A 26,479-nucleotide genomic window follows, 5' to 3' on the forward strand; every position below is an offset into this window, starting at 1 on the left:
TGCCAAGAAATGATAGAACCAGCTTTTGACTCTTTATGATTATGTGGACTCAGGTTTAGGCTTGGATAATTGAAATTTGTACATGATCCTCAAGTCATATTTTGACCATCCACGCTTTTCTCAAAAATGATGAAGGTTAAATGGGTTCTCCTCCCTCCCCTGATCATTTACTAATTGGGGAGGGGGTGCTAAAAGGTCAGGGAGGGTAGGAGGAATAAGAGGAAGAAGGGAAGAGAATAGATATTTATATAGTCCTACAATGTGCTAAGTGCTTTTACAAATATTATCTCATTTGATCCTCACCACAACCCTGTGAGGTAGATGCTATTATTATTCCCATTTCATAGTTGAGGAAACTGAGGAAAACAGAGGTTAAGTAAATTGTTCAGGAACACCCAACTCATGTCTGAGGCGGGATTTGAACTGAGGCCTTTCTGACTCTGTCAGTACTCTACCTACTATGCCACTATGGAGCCTGAGGACTCCCCACACTATATCCATCATATTATAGCCCTGTAACTGTTATAAAGCTCCCTCCTATATGGAATAACTAACGATACCTTCCTGGAGAGTCTCCATTCTCATCAAAGAGGATAGTGTCTCCAGAAACCCCAGTGAAGTTTGTTTTCATTAGAGAGTCGAGAAGCTTTCGTCCATCAATTGGTTTCATGGCATCGCAAAGGCCCGCATATCCTGGGCAGAGTGCAGTCTGCATGTTGTGAAGACCGTAGGCCATGGAATATATTGCATTAATTACAAACCCCATTTTGGAATCTTGGACATACTGTGTACTCAGAGTCAGGGAACCTGTTAAGGAAAAAAAAAAGAATGTTTGAAACATTCAACAATAAATACAGATCACCAATTTCAGTGCTATCAGAGATATGTTCTTCAACTAAATTTTTCCCCAGATGCCTTATCATGCAATGCATATGATGACCCTAGAGTCTGGCATTCTGTGACAAAAGAGCACAAGCTCTGGTAATTCCTACCAAACTGGAGACATTCAGTATTAGTGTGCTGATGATGGTTTGGGTGTTGTCTGAAGACTAATCGATGTAAATTTAGAGAGACTCATCAGCAGAATGTTGGGGTAGTGATCTGTTATAATGGAGGGACTAATCATTCTGAGGAAATCACAGATTCCTGAAATACTGAAGTAGTGATAATATCAGTATACAAGAGGAAAAGCTACCCATTCCATTCAATCTGTGACACTGAAGTCAGAATCCAGGGAACTTAGCCAACTTGTCAAACTATTTATTCGTAGTTGTGAGTTTGGGCAGTATAGATATCCAACAGTGGTTGAAGGAATATTGTGAAATCTTATCCTTATATCCAAGGGTTTTCGAAGTTATTGTCATGGTTAGACTTGTTTCCTCCCTCCTCCTTTAAGTGGCTAATCAATAAAATGTTCAATAGACTTTAAAAAAGGAGATGTTAATGACCAAGTAATGAAAAACATTTATGAACCACATGCTGTAAGGTTATCACTATTTTGTGATAGGGGAGAAGTAAAGTTTAGACAGGAGCTTGTAGTCCCCATCATCAAGGATCTTACACTTAAGATTGGGAATAAGATTGGAGATGCATATACATAAAGTACAGTGCAGCTACATGGTACAATGGATAGAGAGCTGGGCCTGGAGTCAGAAAGACATCTTCTTGAGTTAAAATCTAGCCTCAGACACTTACTAGCTCCAAGTCACTTAACTCCATATGCCTCAGTTTCCTTATCTCTAAAAAGAGCTAGAGAAGGAAATGGCACACAACTCTAGCATCTTTGCTAAGAAAATGCCACATGTGGTCATAAAGAGTGGAACATGACTGTAATGATTGAACAACAACATACATAAAGTATATACACTGAAAAAATAACTATAACTCAATCTCAATTAGTATAAATAATAAATCCCTTGAAGAAGTCACATATATTAAGATTCCTACTATTTGAAGTTATAATTATGTAACATATGGTAATCAGATCCAGCTCAGTGGAAATATACAGTGTGAATTTAAACATAGTTAATATTACAGGTCAATCAATTAACATATATTAAGTGCCTACTATATGCCAAGCACTATGCTAAGCTTTGGAGATGCAAAAAAAAGGGGGGGAAATAGTCTCTGACTTCAAGAAGCTTACAATCTCATTCATACTAGTACAGACCTAGCTATTTTCAGAATAATGATGATAGATAGATAGATAGATAGATAGATAGATAGATAGATAGATAGATAGATAGATAGGTAGTGTGAGAGCCAAATTGGATATATGGAGCATTAATCTCCATTAATATCACAGACCAATAAGAAAAAGGAGCCATTTTAGCTTCAATCTGTGAGGAATCAGTTTTTTTTTTATTTATTGCTTGGGAATTAATTAGACAAGAAGACCTGAAACCAATTAGGGAAATAAGGAAGGAGAAATACAAATGAATAATCTTAGATCTAAGCTTAGTCTATTCCTTTATAAAACTCACCATATCCCAAACTGCCTGCCAGACTGCGAATCCCTGAAAAGACCCAACACCAAACCACGTGCACTCCTTTCAATCCTGCTCCTTCACTGCTAAGTTCACTGCCAGAGAGAACTTCCATTCCTGCACCCACTTTTAAGTTGGCATCCCAGAAGTTCCTCGCGTTCTCCTCCCCAAAAGGGAGGTCCTTCAAAAGTCGCTTCAGTAGCATGCACAATCTCTCAAATGATTAAGCTAAAACTTCCGATATATATCTTTACCACAAATAATTTTTTACCAATTCCCCCCTTTGTTTCATTTGAAAAACGAATGAGTTTGCTCAATGAAACAGTCAAAAATAATATCCTATGCTAACTAACAATATGTTAATATCAATATAGAAAAGGGAGAGAGAAAAGTTTTGTCCAGAGGGGTGGGCCCTCATGAATGTGACACTTTGACATTGGTCTTGCAGCAGGAGGGCCTCTGCAGAGATGGTATATAATAACAGAAGGAGATAACAAAAACCAACAAAACAAAAACTGTTGATATAAAGTCTCTGAGTTCTCTTGTCTTCTTGAAGTGGTAAGATGATATCAGGAGGAAGCTGGATTCATAAGAGGCAATAGATAGATAGATATTTTTTGGTGGGGGTGATGAGGGTTAAGTGACTTGTCCAGGGTCACACAAATAGTAAGTATCAAGCGTCTGAGGCCGGATTTGAACAGAGGTCCTCCTGAACCCAGGGCTGGTGCTTTAGTTTTTATAATTCAAATAAAGATTTGTTTTATTAATGCTATCCCTTGCCTCCCCCACCATTCAGTCAGCTATCCTAGTTGCCTGACCCTGAATGCTATTCATATTATAAATTTTTTTTTCTTAGAAGGCAGCTCCTAGAATTGCACCTAATACACAAGTATGGTCGGACCATGAAAGAATACAGTGGTCTATCATCTCCACAGACTGCGACATTTTGTCTCTATTAATATACAGGTTAAGGTCACATTAACTCTTTTTTTGGGGGGGGGTGTAAATCACACTGAATTCATAGGACACTAAAAGTCTAAATATGTTCAGCTAAACTGTTCTCGATCCATTAATCTTTCACTTATTACTTGTAAGGTTGATTCTTTTTCAAACTGATGTACAAAACCCATTTTTTCAACTCAACATAAATAAAAGATATATATTCTTTATTCTTTGGGTCTCCATCTGGGACTTGATAGAAAACTTTGCAAGATTTGTGAATCTCATAATCCATACCCATTTGATTGTGAGATGGATGAGTAAGAAATAGTACTTCCAGGAGGAACCTCGAAAATACTTCAAGGGGCCATGAAGGCCAGGGTAGGAAATTGAAGATCTTAAAGGCACATACATGTTCTGATTCTGTCAGTACTGTTGAATAAAATAGGGGATACAGAAAAGAAAGCATGAGATGTCCATAATACATGAATAGCTGCTTAAGAAAATGGTGTCCAACCCTAGAATTTTAGGACCTAAATCAAGGCATATGATACAGAAATGGCTAGATCTTGTCTAAAGCTGGAATGAATCTAAGATAGACAGGGAAAACATATTTAACTAGAAATTTGAGGGGTTGAGGGGGAAAATTCATCACATAGACCTGATAACCCATAAACTGTGGCATACAGAAGGTATATCACAGTAAGAATAATGAGTATTAAGAAGCTCAATAATTCACAGGAGCCAATAACCAAAAAGCCAGGAATACTACTCATGGTCTCCTATATGCCAAGTCATAAAATGTAGATAATAAACAAAATGAGTTAGTTATCTTAATGTGTGTGAGGCGGTACATTTGACCTCAAAGGCATTACAGAGATTTCGTAGAATGTGACCCACAACTGTATTGTGTTAAAAAAAGAAAAGATTAGCTGAAAAGTGTTATGGAGTTAAAATGTATCACTAGAAGACATTATCCTAGGAGGAAATCCAGGAACTGTAGGTGGAAGGTGGTGGTAGGAAGGGCAAGCATAATGTATAGTGTTTGAGTAAGGATCAATGTAGGGCAAATTGGAGATAATATTGTCATGGAATATACTATAGAACATATAGACAAAAGGGGTGTGTGTGTGTGTGTGTGTGTGTGTGTGAGTGTGTGTGTGTGTGTGTGTGAAGGGAACAAGCATTTATTAATCTCCTTCTCTAAACTAGGCGCTATGCTAAGCACATTACAAATAGCCCATTTGATCTCCCAACAACTCTGTGAGGTAGGTATTATTATTATCCCCATTTTTCAATTGAGAAACTCAAGAGAGACATAGGTTAAATAACTTGCCAGGGTTGTTTAATGGGGCAAGTCACAACTTCCTTTTTCAAAGGAAGAACGATACACTGAATTCTAGAGTGAATGATAAAGGTAGTAGTAATAATGGATGACTTCAACTAATAACAGTAGCTAACATTTATATAGTGCTTACTATTTATCAGGCACTGTGCTAAGCACTTTACAATTATTATCTCATTTGATTCTCACAACAACCCTGGGAGGTTGGTGCTATTATTACCCTGTTTTGCAAAAGAGGATAGTGAAGCAAATGGAGGTGAGATGACTTATTCAGAGTCACATACCTTGTAAGTTTCTGAGCCTGGATTTGAACTTAAGTCATCATGACTCCAGGCTCAGCACTCTATCCACTGTGCCACTTACCTGTCCTATTATTTAAATACCTATTAAAATACTTTCTTTCTGCTTAAAGTTAAGTGGTAACTTTGTGACTTGCTTTATATGAATTTCATTCTTTAACAGTCAGAGGACATGATAAGGGAAATTGATGATCTTGGCTTGGTTCTGACTAATTGACTCATAAGGAGGAACTGGTTGTCTAAGCAGAACTGGCAAGAACCTTGGGAATAAGTACTCATGTCTTCTGACAGGTTGTAAAAGATTAGAAGGGGAAAGCCATACAAATTCAGAGGAAGTACAGGTAGGGTCATTTGGTTTAAGGTTCTCCAGGTAAAACCAGCTCAACAGTATAGGTATGTTCCTAAAAATGAATTTCTAATTAAACACAAAGGAGGAAGAAAAATGGAAGGGGTCCAAAGAAATTAATCTGGATAAAGATGGAGTTAATCAACCAACACACATTTCATAAAAACAAGTACCCAAAACCTTAGATCATAGCATCATGGATTTGGAGTTGGATGCGAGTGCAACAATAAAATACTCCAAGACTCATTTTACCTTATCTTAAATAGAATATCTTAAAGAATAATATGTTATATGCAATATATAATAATACATTAAATGTTCTTTACTTGTCCTTATTCCTTCCCACAAAACACCATATTACATATTACACTGCCATATTACATATCTTTCTAATCTCAGCTCCACAGCTACTTCCTCCTAAAAGCCTTTATTAAAGTTTTGATTGATATAAATATCATCTAATCCAATAATATTTTGTAATTCTCTTATTAATTTATTAGACCCTAATTTATGTTCTCATTATATGCATTTATATATGATAGCCCACATCAGGAAACAAAATATTTGAAGGGATCTTATTTATTGTCCTGGCTTCCTCAGAACTGGGAATAAAGCATTGATCATTCTGGGCACAGTTGAATGAATAGCAGCTTGAAATTCTATGGTTCATCTCGGCTATATAATCCCATGTTTCCTTAGACATTATACAAGAGGTTAACATAGCCTGGGGTAGGAAAGAGAAAGGGACAGTGCAGCACCATGGTGGATATAATGCTGTACCAGACATCAGAAAAGATATGGGTTTGAATATTGGTGCTAACAAGTTGTGTGACCACAGACAAATTGTTTAACCTCTCAGATTGTTTCCTCATCTGTAAAATTAGGGGTGAGAATACTTACTCTCAAGGTGTTGTTGTGATGAAAGTGCTTTGAATACCCTAAAGTACTATTAAAATGTCTTATTAGAGTTACCAAGAAACCGTAAAGATCTTATTAAAGTCCATGAAACAATATAGAATAGAAAATACTTCAGTGATTCAAAACAGCCCCTTCCTTCCTTCCTCCCTTCTTTCCTTCCTTCCATCCTTTTCTGCCTGTCTGAAGGTGTGTTCATTTTCTGTCATCAATTGTGACATAACTCCAAAAGTGAGTAAATTTGAATTGTACTCATGACTAGGAGAAATGCTAAATAGGTATTATATCTATTATCTGAGGTACGCAAATAATATACTATCTTCAAATTTGGTGAAAATTTTAAAAATAATGGAATTTTAACTCATATGGTAAATTCCTATGCCAAAACTGTGATCTTGAGCACAATTTTCACCTACCTGAGTCTCAATTTCCTCTTCTGTAAAATGGTGATTAAATACTATTAGAATGGTCTACCTCACAATGTTGATATAAAAGATATTCTCTCTCTCTCTCTCTCTCTCTCTCTCTCTCTCTCTCTCTCTCTCTCTCTCTCTCTCTCTCTCTCTGTTGTTATTCACTTGAAAATACATTTATGAAGTGGCCATAATGTGGAAGGTTGCTCTTGGCAGTGAGGATACAAAGACAAAAGTGAAATTGTTCCTCCTCTCAGAAAGCTCCTATTCTATTTGAGTCAACAAGCATATATTGAGCACCTGCCAAGCACTGTGCTAGGAGCTGGAAGATACAATACATATAGAAACAAGTAAATCTAAGATAATTTGAAGACTAAGGAACTGCCAACAACTAGAGAAGTTGGAGAGGATTTCAGATATAGTGTGATCCTTTCAATGAACCTTGAAGAAAGAAGGATTTGGAAAGGCTAGTTTAAGAAGAGTCTAGGGGATCACCTGTGCAAAGGCACAGAGAAATGAGGTTTAATAGCAAATGTGAGGAACAGCATCTAGAAGTCTAGTTTGGTTGGAATTGAAAGAATATTAAAGGGAATATCAGGAAATAAGCTTAGAGAAGAAAGATGGTGCTAGATTATGGGAGGCTTCAAATGACAAGCTGAAGTTCTGAGTAGGGGAGTCAGAGAATTGGATCTTGGCCTTAGGAAGCTGTCTTAAAAAAAGAATGGGTTCATAGAGCCAAAATGGCAGAGTACAGGCTAGGATCTTGCTGGATTTTCCCAACAACCTCCATCCAAACAACTTTAAAATAACATCCTCAAATAAAATTTTGGAATAGCGCAGCTAACAAAAGGTCAGTTTGAGACATTTTTTTAAAGTCTAAGACATCTAAGGAGAGGTACAGCCAAGATGGCAGAGATAAGCCAGCAAGTTGACTGAGCTCTCCTGCGGTTCCATGAAAAAGAACATTAAATCATGCCTCTAAACAGATTCTGAAATGACAGAACCTATAAAAAGACAGAGAAACAATCTTCCAACTTGAGATAATTTAGAAAACTTCAGGAAAGGTTGTTCTCACCCAGACAAAAGGGGAGCACAGCATAGCTCAACACAGTGCAGTACAGCATGGAGGGGGACTGGATATGTCAGGGGGAAGCTCTTGGCAACAGTGGAGCAATTGAAGCCCCTTCATCCTGGCTCAGCAAGCTGGTGGCGCAGCAGTCTAGTTGTGAGATCCTCCAGCACTAGCTAAGAGGACAGGCTGCCAGCTGGAGGGCCATCCACAAGACAGGCACGACTAGGCCAGGCCATCCCAGCACCTGGGTCAAGCACAGGGAGGAAGCCCAAGACCATGAGGAATCCACAAGCCACAGAGGCCTCAGAGGAGAAAGTCAGTGACACAGCCCCGATCCCGCAGCACAAGAAGCTTGAACAAGTGACCCTTGTGGCCCAGGAGCTGAATTCAACTTTTAAAAATTAGCTACAATATGAGTAAGAAACAGAAAAGGGCTCTTACCATTGAAAACTTCTGTATCAAAAGGGAAGAGCAAAGCACAAACTCAGATGAGGACAATATTTTCAAATTGCCTATATGTGAAGCCTCAAGAGGTAAGATGAATTAGTCCCAAGACCAAAACGCCTTCTTGGAAGAACTCAAAAAGGATTTAAAAACAAATTGAGAGAGGTAGAAGAAAAAATGGGGAAAGAAATGAAAGCAACAAGAAAATTTTGCAAAAAGAATCAACAGCTTGGAAAAAGAACCACAAAGATTGACTAAATAAAACAATTCCTTAAAAAATGTATTTGTCCAAATGGAAAAGGAGGTGCAAGAGCTTACTGAAAAAAACAATTCTTTAAAAATTTGAACAGGATAGTTGGAAGCTAATGACTCCATGCGACACCAGGAATCAGTCAAACAGAATCAAAAGAATGAAAAAAGTAGAAAAAAATGTGAAATATCTCATTGGAAAGACAACTGATATGGAAAATAGATCCAGGAGAGACAATTTGAGGATTGTTGGTCTACCTGAAAGCCATGATCAGAAAAAGAGTCTAGACACCATATTCCAGGAAATTATCAAGGAGTACTGCCCTGATATTGTAAAATCAGAGTATAAAATTGTCATTGAAAGAATTCACTGATCTCCTCCTGAAAGAGACCCCAAAAGGAAAACTCCAAGGAGTGTTATAGCCAAATTCCAGAATTAACAGTTGAAGGAGAAAATACTCCAAGCAGCTAGAAAGAAGCAATTTAAATATCATAGAGCAACAGTCAGGATTGCACAGGACTTGGAAGCTTCAACATTAAAGGATTGCAAAGCATTGAATATGATACTCTGGAAGGCAAAGGAGCTTGGATTGCCACCAAGAATCAACTACCCAGCAAAACTGATTATAATCTTTCAGGGAAAAGATGGATTTTCAGTAAAATAGGGGACTTTTAAAGTTTCCTGATGAAAAGACCAGAAACGAATAGAATATTTGATTTTGCCATACAAGACTCAAGAGAATTATAAGAAGGTAAACAGGGTAAAAAAGTTATTCAATAAGGTTAAACTGTTTATATGCCTAAACAGGAAGATTATACTTGTAACCCTTGAGAACTGTATCACTATTTGGGCATAGAGGGTATAAATATACATTATCTTTGATGGGATGATATAAAGAAAATTAAGGGGTAAAAAAGGAGTATAATGGGAGATGGAATGAGGTTAATTACATCATATAAAGAGGTACAAAAAACCTATTATGATAGAGGGAAATAAGGGAGGGGTGAGAATTGTTTCAACCTTACTCTCATCAGATTTGGTTCAAAGAGGAAATAACATATACACAAATTTGGATGAAGAAATTTAGCTTATTCTTTAGGGAATTAAAAGGGTAAGGGGGAGAGGGGGTACTGATAGAAGGGAGGGCAGAAGTGGGGAAGAAAAGGGTAAAGAAAAGGGATGAGGGCTAATAAAAAGGAGGACAGATTGGGGGATGCAGGGGTCAGAAGCAATATGCTAGTGAGGAGGAATAGGGTTAAAGAAGGTAAAAATAAGTACAAAGTGGGTAAATAGGATGGAGGGAAATAGACAGTTAGTAATAATAACTATGAATGTGAATGGGATGAACTCTGCCATAAAATCAAAGCAAATAATAGAGTGGATTAAAAATCAGAATCCTAAAATATGCTGTTTATAAGAAAAAAATTGAAGCAGAGAGATACACACAAAGTAAAAGTAAAAGGTTGGAGCAGAATATATTATGCTTCAGCTGAAGTCAAAAAAGCAGGGGTAGCAATCCTTATCTCAGACAAAGCAATGGCAAAAAGAGATCTAATTAAAAGAGATAAAAAAGGAAACTATATCTTACAAAAAAGTATGATAAATAATGAAGTAATATGAAGTATGTGCCAAGTGGTATAGCATCCAAATTGTTAGAGAAGTTAAATGAGTTACAAGAGGAAATAGACAGCACAACTATACTAGTGGGGTATCTGAATTAGATAAATCTAGCTACAAAATAAACAAGAAATAAGTTAAAGAGGTGACTAGAATGTTAGAAAAGTTAGATATGATTTATGTCTGAAGAAAACTGATTGGGGATAGAAAGGAAAATACCTTTTTCTCAGTGGTACATAGCACATATTCAAAAATTGACCATGAATTAGGGCACAAAAACCTCATAGTCAAATGCAGAAAGGCAGAAATAGTAAATGTGTCCTTCTAAGATCATGATGCAATAAACATTACATGTAATAAAGAGCCACAGAAAGGTAGACAGAAAATTAATTGGAAATTAAACTTTTTTGTCCTAAAGAATGTCAAACAACAAATCATAGAAACAATCAGTATCTTCATCCAAGAAAATGACAATACTGAGACAACATACTAAAACTAAAGGGATGCAGCCAAATCAGTGTTTTGGGAAAATTTTAAATCTCTAAATGCTTACATGAGTAAAAAAGAGAAAGAGTAGCTCAATGAATTGGGCATGTAACTTAAAAAGCTAGAAAAAGAACAAAATTTAAAATCCCCAATTAAATACTAAATTAGAAATCTTGAAAATCAAAGGAGAAATTTAAAAATTGAAAGCAAGAAAACTATAGAATTAGTCAATAAAACCAACAATTGGTTTTATGAAAAACAAACAATGAAATAGATAAATCTTTGGTTAATTTGATTTTTAAAAAAAGAAAGAAAACCAAATTACCAGTATCAAAAATGAAAGGGGGGCAGCTAGATGGCGCAGTGGATAGAGCACCAGCCCTGGAGTTAGGAGGACCTGAGTTCAGATCTGGCCTCAGACACTTAACACTTACTAGCTGTGTGACCCTAGGCAAGTCACTTAACCCCAATTGCCTCACAAAAAAAAAAAAAGAAATGAAAGGGGTGATTTCAATACCAATGAAGTGGAAATTAAAAAAAAATAATTAGGAACTGTTTTGCACAACTGTATGCCAATAAATTTAATAATCTAAATGAAATGGATAAATATTTATAAAAATATAAATTGCCCAGGATAACTGAAGAGGAAATAAAATCCTCAAATAAACCCATATTAGAAAAAGAAATTGAACAAGCTATTAATGAACTCCCTAAGAAAAATCTCCAGGGCTACATGGGTTTACAAGGGAATTCTACCAAACATTTAAAGAATAATTAATTCCAATACCATACAAAATATTTGGAAAAATAGGTGAAGGAGTTCTACCAAATTCTTTTATGACACTAATATGGTGTTGATACCAAAACCAGGCAGAGCTAAAACAGGGAATATTGATGCAAAAATCTTAAATAAGATATTAGGAAGGAGACTACAGCAAGTGATCACCAGGATAATACACTATGACCAGGTAGGATTTATACCAAGAATGAAGGACTGTTTCAATATTAGGAAAACTATCAACATAATCAACTACATCAATAAGAAAACTCACCAAAATCATATGATTTTCTCAATAAATGCAGAGAAAGCTTTTGACAAAATACAGCCCTAATTCCTAATAAAAACACTAGAGAACATAGGAATAAATGGAGCTTTCCTTAAAATAATTAACAGTATTTACCTAAAACCATCAGCAAACATTATATGCAATGGTGATAAGTTAGAGGCATTACCAAAAAGATCAGGGGTGAAACAGGGATGTCCATTATCCCCTCTATTATTTAATATTCTACTAGAAATGTTAGCTTTAGCAATCAGAGAATAAAAAGGAATTAAAAGAATTAGCATAGGCAAGGAGGAAACAAAATTATCACTCTTTGCAGATGATATGATGGTATACTTAGAGAATCCTAGATAATCCACTAAAACCTACTTGAGGGGACAGCTAGGTGGCACAGTGGATAAAGCACTGGCCCTGGATTCAGGAGGACCTGAGTTCAAATCCAGCCTCAGACACTTGACACTTACCTAACTGTGTGACCCTGGGCAAGTTGCTTAACCCCCATTGCCCCTCACAAAAAAAAGCAAACAAAAAGCAAAAACAAAAAACCTACTTGAAACAATTAACTTTAGCAAAGTAGCAGGATATATAATAAATGCACATAAATATCAGCATTTCTCTACATGAGCAACAAAGTCCAGTAGCAAGAGATAGAAAGAGAAATTCCATTTAAAATAATGGTTGACAACATAAAATACATGGGAGACTACTTGCCAAGACAAACCCAGGACCTATATGAACACTTTTAAAAATCACTTTTCACACAAGTAAAATCAGATCTCAATAAATGGAAAAATATCAATTGCTCATGGATAGGCCAAGGTAATATAATAAAAATGACAATTCTACCTATATTAATTTATTTATTCAGTGCCATACCAATTAGACTACCTAAAATTATTCCAAAGAGCTAGAAAAAATAATAACAAAAATTCATCTGGAAGAACAAACAGTCAAGAATATCAAGGAAACTAATGAAAAAAATGCAAATGAAGGTGGGTTAGCTGTACCAAATCTGAAGCTTTACTATAAAGCTTCAGTCATCAAAACTATTTGGTACTGGAGCAGCTAGGTGGCACAAGCGATAGAGCACTGACCCTGGAGTCAGGAGGACCTGAGTTCAAATGTGGCATCAGACACTTAACACTTACTAGCTGTGTGACTCTAGGCAAGTCACTTAACCCCAATTGCCCCACAAAAAATGTTGAAAACTATCTCTACATGTAACTAGAAAATAATAAAATATTTTTATGATAAAAAAGACATCTCAGGAACACCAGTGAGGGAACTTGGAGGAATTTGCAATAGCAGCAGCAACAGCTTCAGGAGCTCCCAGACTAGAAATACTATGGGTTGCACTTCCACAATGGAGAAGAATACTTGTGTTAAGTGACAAGGGAATAGGGGACCTGGTCATAGTCACAGGGCTGAGAGAAGCACTAGGAATTGGGACTGAAGGAGAGCAGGGTACCTGGTCATAGTTCTGGGGCCAAGAGAAGTGCTAACACCTGTGGGTACAGGGGAGCAGGTAAAGACCAGAGCACAGGCCAAAAAAGCAGTGACCACAACTCTTCTAGAATAAAACCATCATGAAAACATTGACAACTTACAAATCCCCAGAACTAGCTCTGAAAACAACAGCACAAAAAATCCTGAAGCTTAGCATAGTGCCTCCTTACCTACAGGTGAACAGAGCCTAACTTTAGCATGAAGTTCAAAGTAAATAAATTGATTGAGAAAATGAGCAAATAATAATAACAAAAGAATTTGGCATAAAAGTCTACTATGGTGGCAGGGAAGACCAAGATATAATCTTAGACGAAGACAATAATGTGAAAATGGCTATAAGCAAAGTCTCAAAAGCAAATGCAAATTGGATCCAAGGCCAGCAAGAATCTCTGGAAGTATTAAAGGAAGAGATAAGAATAGTCGAGGAAAGTTTGGGAAAAGAAATGATAGTGATGCAAGAAAATTATGAAAGGATAATTAATTATCAGCTCAGTAAAAGAGGCATGACAATTCAAGAAACAATGAAACAAAGTCAAAAGAATGAAAATGAAATGGAAGGAACTATGAAATATCTCATTGAAAAAAGCCACAATTAACCTAGAAAATAGATCAAGGAGAGATAATTTAAGAATTATTCAACTCCATGAAAGCCATGATAAAAAAGTCTAGACACTGTATTTCAAGAAATTATCAGGGAAAATTTCTATGATGTATTAGATTTAAAGGGCAAAAGAGAAATGGAAAGAACCTACTAATCATGTCCTGAACGAGTTACCAGAAATATTATAACCAAATTCTAGAACTCCCAAGTTAAGGAGAAAATGTTGCAAAAAGCCAAAAAGAAACAATTCAAATACTGTGGAATCAAGATCACATAAGACTCAGCAATTTCCATGTTAAATGAGTGGAGGTCTTGGAATATAATTTTCTTGAAGACAAAGCTAAGGCTACAACTAAGAATCATCTACTCAGTGAAAAGGAGTATAATCCTCCATGGGAGAAAAATGGATATTTAATGAAATAGAGGACTTTTGAGCATTTATGATAAAAATAGCAGAGCTGAATAGAAAAAAAAATGTTATTTAAACAGAAGACTCAAGAGAAGCATAAATATGTTAACATGAAAAAGTAATCACAATTTGTAATCATGCCCAAAGGGCTATAAAGCTGTGCATACCCTTTGACCCAGAAATACCACTTTGGGATCTTTTTCCCAAAGAGATCATAAAAAAGGGAAAAGGACCCACATGTAAAAAATATTTATAGCTGCTCTTTTTGTGGTGGCAAGGAATTGGAAATTGAGGGGATGTCCATCAATTGGGGAATGGCTGAACAAGTTGTGGTATATGAAGGTAATGGAATTCTATTGTGCTGTAAGAAACGATGAGCAGGAGAAATACAGAGAAACCTGGAAGGACTTGCATGAACTGATGATGAGTGAGATGAGCAGAAAAAGAAGAACACTATACACAGTATCATCAACATTACATGATGATCAACTGTGATAGACTATATTCTTCTCACTATTGGCACAAGAAAGTTCCAAAGGACTCATGATGGAAAAGGCTCTCCAAATCCAGGGGGGGGGAAGGAACTGTGGAATATGGATGCTGATTGGACCATACTATTTCCTTTATTTTTGCTACTGTTGGTTTTCTGTTTTGAGGTTTTTCCTTTTTGCTCTGATTCTTCTCTTATAATATTACTAATGAGGAAATATGTTTAATGTTATTATGTATATATAACCTATATCAAATTACCTGCTGTCTAGGGGAATGGGGGAGGGAAGGTAGGGAGGGAGAAAAATTTGAAATTTGAAATCTTATATAAACAAATGTTGAAAACTATTTCTACATGTAACTGGAAAATAATAAAATACTTTTATTAAAAAAAAAAAACAAGAAAGAGTAATCATAAAGGACCCAATAAACTTAAAGTCTTTTCATCTCTACATGGGAAGATGATGCATCTAACTTTGAAGAACTTTATCATTAATAAGGTAATCAGAAGGAATCTATACAGACACGGGGCATGTGTCTGAGTCAATTTGGTTGTAATGGGCTCTAAAAATGAAGGCATTAGAAAAAAGGTATGTACTGGGAGAAAGGGGAAGGAATGGACGGAATGGGGAATTTTTTCTCAAATAAAAGAGGCACAAAGAAGAGTGTTTATAGTGGAATGGAAAATTGGAGATGTGCTGGACAATGTTTTAAATTCAGTCTCATATAAATGGTTCAAAGAGAGAAGATTTATAAAAAATATACATACATACATGTACACACACACACACACACACACACACACACATATATATATATATATATATATGCACATACACTCATTTGAGCGTAGAAATCTATCTTCCCAATAGGAAATTAGTGGGGAAGGGAATAAGAGATATGGTGGAATTGGTAATTGTTGTGTAATGACAGTCATTTCCAACTTTTCATGAACCCATTTAGGGTTCTCTTGGCAAAGATACCAGAGTGATATGCCATTTGTTTCTCCAGCTCCTTTTATACATGAGGGACTGAGGCAAACAGGGGTATATGAGTTGCCCAGGTTCACAGAAAGTGTCTGATGCTGGATTTGAGTTCAGGAAGAACAGTCTTCCTGACTCTCAACCTGACACTCTTTCCACTCGGCCACATAGCTGTCCCAGGGAGGGAGTGTGTGTGTATAATAATAAAATGGAGAGCAAATGAAGGAAGGTGGTGGTCAAAAGGAAAACATTTTTGAGGAAGAACAGGATAAAAAGAAAGTGAGAGAAGGATAAATAGAAGAAAAATAGGATGATACACAGTAATCATAACTGTGAATGGTAATGGGATGAGCTCAACCATTAATGGAAGTGAATAGCAAAATGGATTAGAAACCAGCATCCAACAATATGTTGTTTACAAGAGACGCACTTGAAATAGAGAGATACACACACAGAGTAAATATAGCAAAATCTATTATGCTGTAACTTAAATTAAAAACAAAAAGCAGGGGTAACAAACAGGGAAATTATATTTTGCTAAAAGGTACCATAAACAATGTAGTAACATCAACAAATTTTACAGCAAGTTTCTCTGAGAAAAGTCTCCTTTCCCAAATATATAGGGAACTGAATCAAATCTATAAAAATAAGAACTATTCTCAAACTGATAAATGGTCAAAGTGTATAAACAGGCAGTTTTTAGAAGGTGAAATAAAAGCTCTCTATAGTCACATTAAAAACTTCTCTAAATCATTATTGATAAGAGAAATGCTAATTAAAACAACTTTCATATGCTACCTCATGCCTATAGAAATAATAAAAGCTAGAGTAGGTGAAGGAAAATAAGTACACTAATAAACTATTGGTGAAGTTATACCCTTTAATACAGCAATAGCAGTACTAGATCTGTACCCCAAAGAGATCAAAGACAAAGGAAAAGGTGTTATCTATACAAAAAAATCTATAATAGCTCTTTTTGTGGTGGCAAAGAATTGGGAATCAAAGGAATGTTTCTCAATTGGGGAAATGCGGAACAAGTTGTGGCATATGATTGTGACGGAGTACTGTCATGGTATAAGAGATGACAAGGGTATGGTTTCAGAATAAAAACAACAAGCCAAGACATATATAAACTGATGCAAATTGAAATGAGAAGACTAGAGACATCATTGTACATAGCTACAGTACTATTCTAATGATGATCAGTTGTGAAAAAATTGACTACCCTGATCAATACAATGATTCAAGATAATTCCCAAGGACTCATGATGAAAATATGGTATCAACCCACGGAGAAAGAACTGAAGTACTCTGAATGCAAATGAAAGTATTATTTTCTGGTTATATATGTGTGGATATGTATATATAGATACATATTTGTATGTGATAAAATAATGGGATTTGGCAGACACCCAGGATCCCCACCTGAAGGGTTCATTCAGATCTCCTAGTTAATGATCTCAATTTTGTCCAGAAAAAACTGAACTATACTAATAATACTGTTGCTGAAGCTATGAAATACTCTAACCATTGGTAAACAAAATTATGTGGAAAATATAGCTAAAATTACCCTTTTATCCAGAGATCCTATGCATTCTACCAAGATCAATGTCAAGAAGAATGGCTCCATATATGCTAAAATATTCTTAATATAACTGTTTCATGGTAGGGAAGAACTAGAAACAAAGTAGGTGCCTATCAACAGGGAAATGGCTGAGCAAATTGCAGTACAAGAATGCAAGGCACTATTGTTGAACTATAATAAATAATGACTATGAGGAATTCAGTGAAACATAAAAAGATTCATATGAACTAACGCAAAGTAAAGTAAGCATATCTTAGAAAACAACATGTACAATTACTGCAACAACATAAATGAAAATAACAATAAAACAAAACTGAACACTGTGTAATTATACTTTCCACACTTGGCTCAAGAAAAGAAATGAAAAAATTCACTTTCTCCTTTTCATTGGAGTTATGGGGTCTATGGGAATAAAATGTTGCATTGCTATCAGATGTGACCTTTTGCTCAATGTTGTTGAACTTTTATTATCATTAATTATTATTGTTATAATTAACATTTGTTGAAAAGGAAAGTTGTCTGGGGGTGGAACATTTGTAAACATTATTTAAAGTATAATGGATCCAGTTTTAGAGTGAGAAGATCTGAATTAAGAACGCAACTTAGACAGAACAGCTATATAACTTGGAACAGGTTATTGAATTATTTTTTGTTCTCTTTCATCCTTTATAAAATGAGGAGGTTAAATACAATGATCTCTGAGTTCCCTTTCAACTATAAATGTATTACAATATGAACAAAAGCATCCATAGGAGGTTTTTAAAGTAAATAATGTTTCAATTCATTTGAATGAATGTTTATTGTATTAAACTAGATTATATTATTTCGTTCTTCCTTCCAAATAACCAGGCAATTTTCTGTATATGTTGGATAATGAACTATTATATTCATCTTTGATGTAAGAAGACCTGGGTTCAAATCTTTGCTCAGACATTTTATACCCTTTGTAAACTTGTATATAGATGAATCACAAAAGTCCAGTTCCTTCATCTGCAAAATGAAGGACTCAGAAAAGCCAAATAGTAAATCGCCTTCTAGGTTCACTGTGTTTCTAGGTTTCAATCTTATGAAATAAAATTTATGAAAAAAAGTTCTATGCAAATCATTTGCACACATTATGATCAATATGTTCAGATATTTATGGGGGAAAATCAAAATCTATACACATACATCTATGTATAGTACATATACATATACATATAATGTATACTTACATCATAAAACCTCATCCCCACATAAATACATGCAGGTATATTTGTTCTAAACTTGCGATTTCATGGGTTTGGGAAACTCTCTGGTGTGAAAACTGCTTCCTGTTCTGCAGATTGGCAGTTCATCTGTGATTTCTCATCTTATAAATTATCAATTTCACAAGAATTTAAATGACTTGTACATAGTCACATAGCTAGTGTAGGTCTAAAGAAGGTCTTGACTTCAGGTCTTTCTGACTCCACGGTCAGTCTTCTAATCATTAAATTAGTGTGCTGTTTCTCAAGTCCCATTATAAGAGGTAACTAGCAGATGTCAGCTGGAAGGAGTTACAATTTTACTCAATGCAGTGAACATTTATTGTCTGTTGTGTGCAGGGCATTGAGGGAATGTCTTTCCCATAGGCTGAGGGCATGTTTCTGTGTATTCTCTGTTTTAAGAGGAGTAGATGCTCTTCATATGGTGGTTAACAGGTGAAGAAGTGGTAAACAAATGTGTTCAAGAGCCTACATGGAGTTGCCAGGGTCACTAGAAGATCCTGGGCCACATTTACTTTTCTGAATGGTGGGTCATAAACTGTTGATGTGTGTGTGTGTGTGTGTGTGTGTGTGTGTGTGTGTGTGTGTGTGTGTACATGCATGTGTACTTTGTGTATGTGTCTGTGAAAAGAGGTCTTAACTCTTATTTCTACCTAAGGGAGGGAAATTCTGGAATTTTCCTCTACTATTCTAATAGAAAGGTCATCTCTAGGTTGCAGTGCAGCTAAGTGCCTTTTGCTTCAAGTTAAGTCCATTTCCTTTTGTTCTTCTGTGGAGGTGACTTTTAATAGAGGCCCATTAATCTAAAGATGGTTATTTTATGTCTTCTAAGCATCTATTTGCAGCTAGATGGCACAAGGGATTTTTACAATGTACTCAACAAGTAACTATCCAGATTTTTTCCAAAGGACCCCCCCCCATCATAACCTTGAGCCCCATACCTTTCAAGGTAGCTCATTCTACTTCTGATGCACTTTAATTATAGGGAAGTTTTCCCTCACATTAAGTCCAAATTTGCCTCTTTATAAATCCCACTCATCTCTAGTTCTACTCTCAGAGACCAGACACAAAAAGTTTCATTCTTTTTTCCACATAATAGCCTTTCAAATGCTTGAAAACCAATGTCATACCCCAGTAAAGGTTTTTCTACTCCAGGTCAACCATTGTTGTCCCTTTGATCAACCCCCAAATAGTATTTTCTCAAATTCTTTCATCATCCTGGTCATCCTTTGACTCTTTTCTATATCTTTCAGTAAAGGAAAGCAATTCAGAGGTTAAATGACTTGCTCAAGGTTATAAGGCTAGAGAATTATAATACTAGAAGTAGAAAAAAAATGGCTCTTCTGACTCCTGGTTGAGTGGTCTGCTCACTATACCTTATTTTGATCAGTGCCACATATAATGAGAAGTTGACTTTTTCCCTATATGTTGCCCTTCATGAGTTGCTTCTTTCCTTTGAAAACCATTCCATTGATCACTTGCCAAATACTGGGAAAGGGGTTGCTGAAAAGATAAATCAAAGGCTTGCTGGGCATATGTTAGGGCCTTTTGAGGTTATGTAACATGCTTTTGTATGGATTTATTCTCAATGGCAGCCTTTTACCCCCCATCAGTGCTAGAGGCAAGAACTTAATAAATATAAACAGGAAATGAGACATATTTGAGGATTCATATGATGGGCTTAATGAAAAGTCAATGAGCCCCCTAACATATCATCAAATATAACAAAAATAAATAAGTGCCTATTCAAAGATATTTGGATAATCAGGCCTGGAATCAGGAAGACTCATCTTTGACAGTTTAAATCTGGTGTTAGACACTTTCTAGCTTGCACTAAGCAAGTCGCTTAATCCTGTTTGCCTCAATTTCCTCATCTGTAAAATGAGATGGAGAAGGAAATGGAAAACCATTCTATTATCTCTGCCAAGAAAACCCCAAATGGGGTTATGAAGGGTCAGCCATGACTGAAATGACTGAACAACAACAACAACAACACTTAAATAAACATTATAGCTAATTGCAACACAAAACAAAACTGGAATCAACCTAAATGTCAACAATAGGGAAATAATCTAATGATTTAGTGCATAATACTATAATACTACTATTACCAACAAAGATGCAGAGCTCAAGGAAATCTAGAAAGACCTTTGCAAAGTGATGTCTATCGAATAAAAGGAAAACCAGAATGAAGTACACAATACCACTATACAAAGGGAAAATGATTCAGAATGAATGGATAAACAAAAATCCTGATAGAGATACAGAGAGAACAAATGGTGTTTTATGCTTTCAAATTTAGTTGTATCAATTAAAATTATTAACTGAACTAATATTAATGATTAAGTGCATATTTTGCCAACCCATCACCTTGTATCTTTTTGTACATGTGTATGTCCACACATATACATATACATATATGTATATATATATGTATATGCATAGGCAAATATATATTTTGTTCTTTTATACAATGCAAGTTTATTGACTATGGGGAAAGGTTCATTTTTGTCTTTGAATCACCAGAACCTAAATGCTTGTTAATAGATTTATTTTTAATTACTCATTTAGTTTAAAATAAATGTCAATGGGATAACAGATTTTAATGTGGGAAAAAGGATAGCGCAGAAGTGGTAGCTAAGCCTGGGCAATGGGGGTAGGGATAGAAGTCAGTGGAGTCAGGTTGGAGCTAATAAGATGGATAGTGTAAGGGGGGCTGAGTGACTGACATTAACATATCTGATTACTTATGATAACATTAATGTTATTTTTCAGTCCATGTAAGTAATAACGCTTGCTTTTCCACTTAATATTGTACCTATAGCATTGAGAGTCCAACCCTAAGGTCTCATGTTGTTGTTTTTTCTTTTTTTTATGGTGAGGCAGTTGGGGTTAAGTGACTTGCCCAGAGTCACACAGCTAGTAAATGTTAAGTGTCTGAGGCCAGATTCCGAACTCAGGTCCTCCTGAATCCAGGGCTGATGCTCTATCCACTGCACAACCTAGCTGCCCCTAAGATCTCATATTGTAACAAATATGTAAGGCAGATGCAAAGGGAAGATGGGCCTTCAGGGAAATACAGAAACACAAGAGGGATAACATTGTATGGAAACCAAAATTTAAATTTAAATATTCCACCCTGAGACTGTGGGTAGCTCTCTGATAGATATGCTATTCCAGATATAATATCAATTTCATTCACATTATAGTGTTCAAAAGGGCTCCCATATGGTGCTTAAAAGGAGGGAGAATTTTGTGGGAATGCCAAATATTGGCAGATGTGGTAGTTTGGAAAGGAATATGTAGAAAAGACCTGCATGTAAGTTCTTGAACCCACATTCCAATTGTGTATATATTCTATCACTTCCCACAGAGAGTCAGGAATGGAGGAAAAATAGAGAGAGATTTCCACAGATGCAGCCATGAAGCTGTATTGTGTCACCAGACTCAAGCTTACTCACAGGAGATAGGAATGTCTAATTCAATTTTCCATTCCCTATGGCCCCAATAACTACTCCCATTACTTTCAGGACCAAAGTGCCCCTCCGTGAAATTCATTCTCCTATGCATGTTGTCTACCCCATTATGGGCAGGGACTCCCTTTTCTTTTTAATTTATATACTTGGGGCTTAATACAGTGTCTGGTACATAGTAAATGCTTATTTTGTTTTTTCATTCATTCCTGCTCAGGTTTTACTTCTTTTGATATGAATTCCATCTTTTCCAGTTTTTCCTCAGTCATCCCAATACTTAATTTAACTCCTTCACCAATGTGGCATTTGTTTCTCCCACTCTATTAATAAATCTGACAGAACTTTGTTCTCTCACATGGATTTCTGGTTCCTTCATCATTTACTCTCTCAAAGAAACTTGAGCACAAATCATAAATATAAACCAGAACCCAAACAAAGACATTTGTACTGAGTGTTTCCTTCTCCCTAGCCTTGTAGTAAGTGCTCTGAGGAAAATAAAGTGTAAGACTTGGCCTTTGTTTTCAAAGAGCTCACATATTAGAATGAGGGGAGATCTGGGACTAACATATTTGAAACAATTGGATAACACTAGAGTAGATAATTAGTCACTAAAATATGAAGTACAAACTAAAAGCTTTCTTTGAGATTAGAGAAGGAAGATATTAATATGTGCAGGTTGGAGTATTGGGAGAAAGATTTTTGAGGAAGGAAGAAATGGAGAGCAAGGTGGGGACACTGCAATGAGGAGAGATGTTTTTAACTGTGTGTCTTTGAATGAACTAGTATTTATTAAATACTTACTAAGTATCAGGCATTGTTCTAAGTGTTCAGTATACAAAGAACAGTAAAAATAGTTCTAGCATTGAGGACCTTACTTTCTAATAAGGGAAACAACATGGAAATAACAAGGTACGTATAACATATATACAATATAGATGGAAGGTCATATAGGAGGAGAAAAGACTAGTAGTTGGAAGGAATGAGGAAATGCCACTTCTAGAAAGTGGCACAGAAGATGAATCATGATGAAAACCAAGGAATTTAAAAGGCAGAAGTGAGGAGGGAGCACATTGTAGATATTGAAGACAGCTTGTCAAAGACATAGAGATGTCACACTCCAGAAGCATCAAGAAGGCCAGATGGAGCAGAATCACAGAGTATATGGAGAAAAGTAAAGTAAGAAAAAGACTCAATACTGAACAAGCATGAAGTGGCAGGTTGTTCACAGGTAATTGGTTCAATGGATAGATTGCTTCTCCTGGAGTCAGACAGACTTAGGTTCAAATTTGACTTTAGACACTTACTAGCTGTGTGACTTTGGGCAAGTCACTTAACCTCTGTCTGCCTCCATTTCCTCAACTGTAAAATGGAGATAATAATAGCTGCAAGTTTCAGGGACAGGGGGTAAGAGACTGGAAAACAAAGGATCAGTAAACAAATAGTAAAAATGCAGACAATGATACCCTTTAACCCAGTAATACTGCTACTACGTCTATATCCCAGAGATCATAAAAAATGAAAAAGGAGGGGGCAGCGAGGTAGTGCAGTGGATAAAGCACCCGCCCTGGATTCAGGAGGACCTGAGTTCAAACCTGGCCTCAGACACTTAACACTTACTAGCTGTGTGACCCTGGGCAAGTAACTTAACCCTCATTGTCTCACAAAAAAGGGGGAGAAGGATGCATATGCACAAAAATATTTGTAGATGCTCTTTTTGTGGTAGCAAAGAATTGGAAATTCAGGGGATGTCCGTCAATTGGGGAATGACTAAACAAGTTGTGGTACATGAATGTAATGGAATACTATTGTGCTGTAAGAAATGATAAACAGACAGATTTCTGAAAAACCTGGAAAGACTTACATGAATTGATGCTGGATGAAATAAGCAGAACCAAGTAAACATGTATTTAGTATCAACAACATTGTGGGATGATCAACTGTGATAGACAATTATTCTCAGCAATATAAGACAATGACAAAAAACTTATGGTGGAAAATGCCCTCCACATCCAGAAAAATGATCTTTAGAATCTGAATGCAGATTGAAGCATATTATTTTAACTGTTATTGTTTTTTGTTATTGTTCTTGTTTATTCTTTCTTGCATTTTTTCTTTTTGTTCTGATCCTTCTCTTACAGCATTACTAATGTGGAAATGTGTTTAATATGATTGTAATGTATAAACTATATCAGATTGCTTTCTGGCCTCAGGAACAGAGAGGGAAAAGAGGGTATACATGTAATTGGGGAAAAAAAATTAAATTATTTTTTTAAAAGTTGTGCAGCCAACCACCAGTGATAAAGGATAGGTGTAGTGGATGAAGGTCAAATGCTGCACACCTATGTTAATTTTTCAGCACTGTGCATACTTTATAATTAACTTTCATTTCTTAATTGTGTTTATTATGGTACAATTTTTAATACATTTGCATTTTCTACAAAAAAAATACAGGCAATGGGTCTGGTAATAGGTAGTGAGGATAGAGCTCCATAGTGAGTTTTGTGAACTAAGGTTTCCTTTTGTACCTTCCTCAAAGGACCACAGCCATTAGAATTCAATTCAAGAAATATTTATTAAGTGCCTGTAATATATAAGGCACCATGCTGAGTGTTTTAAATTTGAGTTGTCAGGAGGAAGCAAAGATATCTGATAGGAATAGCAAGAGAAGAAATAGGGAACAAGTCAGTTTTTCACATAAGCTGCCTAGGAAGTTTGGAAATGCTTTAATGATCAGACAAGTATCAAAATTCAGAGAACATATTGTGGCATTTGCAGGGAATCAGAGAAGATTTGAGAGATTAGGTGAAAAATCTGGAGCCTTGAAGTTCTGGGTATCCAAAATAATAGCAGTAGCAAGCAAAAATCAGAAGATGACTTCTGCTCCCAATGCCCCATGGGTCTGTCTTCTTTCAACCTCCCCATGGAGTCTGGGCAGACATGGACCCCAAATGCATTATCATAGATAGTGGGAGAGTTGGGCGTCCACAAGGGGGTGCTGTCACCAATTAGAACATGGATTGAGGGGTGTGGATTATTGGATGGTTTTATTGTTTGTTCTTTGTTTCTCTGGTGCCTAGCACATATTTGCTGTCTAATTAATTCTTATTTATTGATTGTGAGGTCTCACATGAGTAGCCAAATGGTTCCTCTCTTCCCTCTCCAATGCAACTGGTTTCTTCTGTCAGGCACTGGATGATGTTCCCCATGGTGCCTAGTACAATGCTGAATATGTGGTAAGTGCTCAGCCAATTTGTTGTAATTTGAGGAATTCCACTCAGGGGAATTTTCTGGGATTAGAAATTATCTAGATTCTCCTCTGAGAGATCCTTAAGCAATGGGAGATTTCTGGAGGATCATGGATGCCACTGTCCATCTCAAGTCCTCCACAGACTCAGAAAGCTCCAACCAGGCACAGATTCTGCCAGTTGAGAGACTGTATGGCATGATGGAAGTGTTGAGGCACTTCAAGGAAAAGAGAGAGGTTTAAATCCCACCTTGGACACGTACTAGCTATCAGCTCCTGTGCAAGGTACTGAACATTTCAGAATTTGTTGCCTTTTCTGTAAAAAGCAATAATATTTTATAGAATTGTCATAAGCAAGCACTTTGTAAACCAAAAGGGCTATGTGAATTGGAGTTACCATTACTCTAATCTGCTTTGTGGATTGCAAGATACAGGCTACAGAAAGCAACTCATCCCTGTGCTTTTTTACTATCTGGGAAAATAAAAGGGCATTTTCCAGCAGCCTCATGAGAGACATCCAATCTAAGTTTTGGAGTCTAGTGATTGGTGGGAAGCCTGTGATAAGGAAAGGGAAAGACCTAGGAGTTCGTGGGAGGCCAGTGGCAGACACCAGGGCCCCTTCTTGTTGGGATGCCCCTCTACCATGTCCTCATGTGTAAATATGTTCATGAGAACATTTCCCATGCTCCATAATATTTGTTTGCTACTCCAGAGAAATAGCTCCAAGAAAACAGTGATTTTATGGTCAAGTCAGATGATCAAAAGGCAGGGAATCAATATTAAGGATAACTGAAATCTCTTCATTTTCACTGTTTCTCATAGTCCTACAAGGTAAGTGATTTTAATCTACCATTTTGATCTATCTCTATGCCTCCAAATTGATTTGGGGCTTTTGAAAATCCTCTTCTTGATGTAGGTAGTAGAAAATATTCTCAAAGGCTGAACATTAGATACTTAGCAAAGTTGAATAAAATTATTTAGGAAAAAACAACACTCCAAAATACTTTCCTTTTGAAAATGACAACTGTTAGCTAATTTTACATTCAATATTACTTGTTTAAATAATAATGCATAGTTTTTCTTCCATAGATAACTTTTCTACATATCAGGTAAGAACATTCTACCTGAAAACTTTTGATCACTAAATATTTGAGGAAAAACTGCTAGAGTAAGAATTTATATTTATAAAATTCTTTAAGATTAGCAAAGCAAATTACATACACTATTTTATTTGACTTCCACAATAAACCTGTAAGAAAGGTTCTA

The 26,479-nt window shown here is 36.1% G+C and overlaps 1 protein-coding gene across 6 annotated transcripts in view; it reads right to left on the reverse strand.

The window, feature by feature from the left end:
* Positions 1-26,479, reverse strand: part of GRM5 (glutamate metabotropic receptor 5) — a 682,630-nt gene that overhangs the window by 140,771 nt on the left and 515,380 nt on the right. For all 6 annotated transcript variants that reach the window (XM_043994303.1, XM_043994304.1, XM_043994306.1 and 3 more), the window contains one exon: positions 561-807. In XM_043994303.1, coding sequence (XP_043850238.1) covers positions 561-807 — 247 coding nt within the window. The remainder of the gene's footprint in view (positions 1-560; positions 808-26,479) is intronic.

The sequence above is a fragment of the Dromiciops gliroides genome, chromosome 3 (genome assembly GCF_019393635.1).
Source record: "Dromiciops gliroides isolate mDroGli1 chromosome 3, mDroGli1.pri, whole genome shotgun sequence".
NCBI lineage: Eukaryota > Metazoa > Chordata > Mammalia > Microbiotheria > Microbiotheriidae > Dromiciops > Dromiciops gliroides.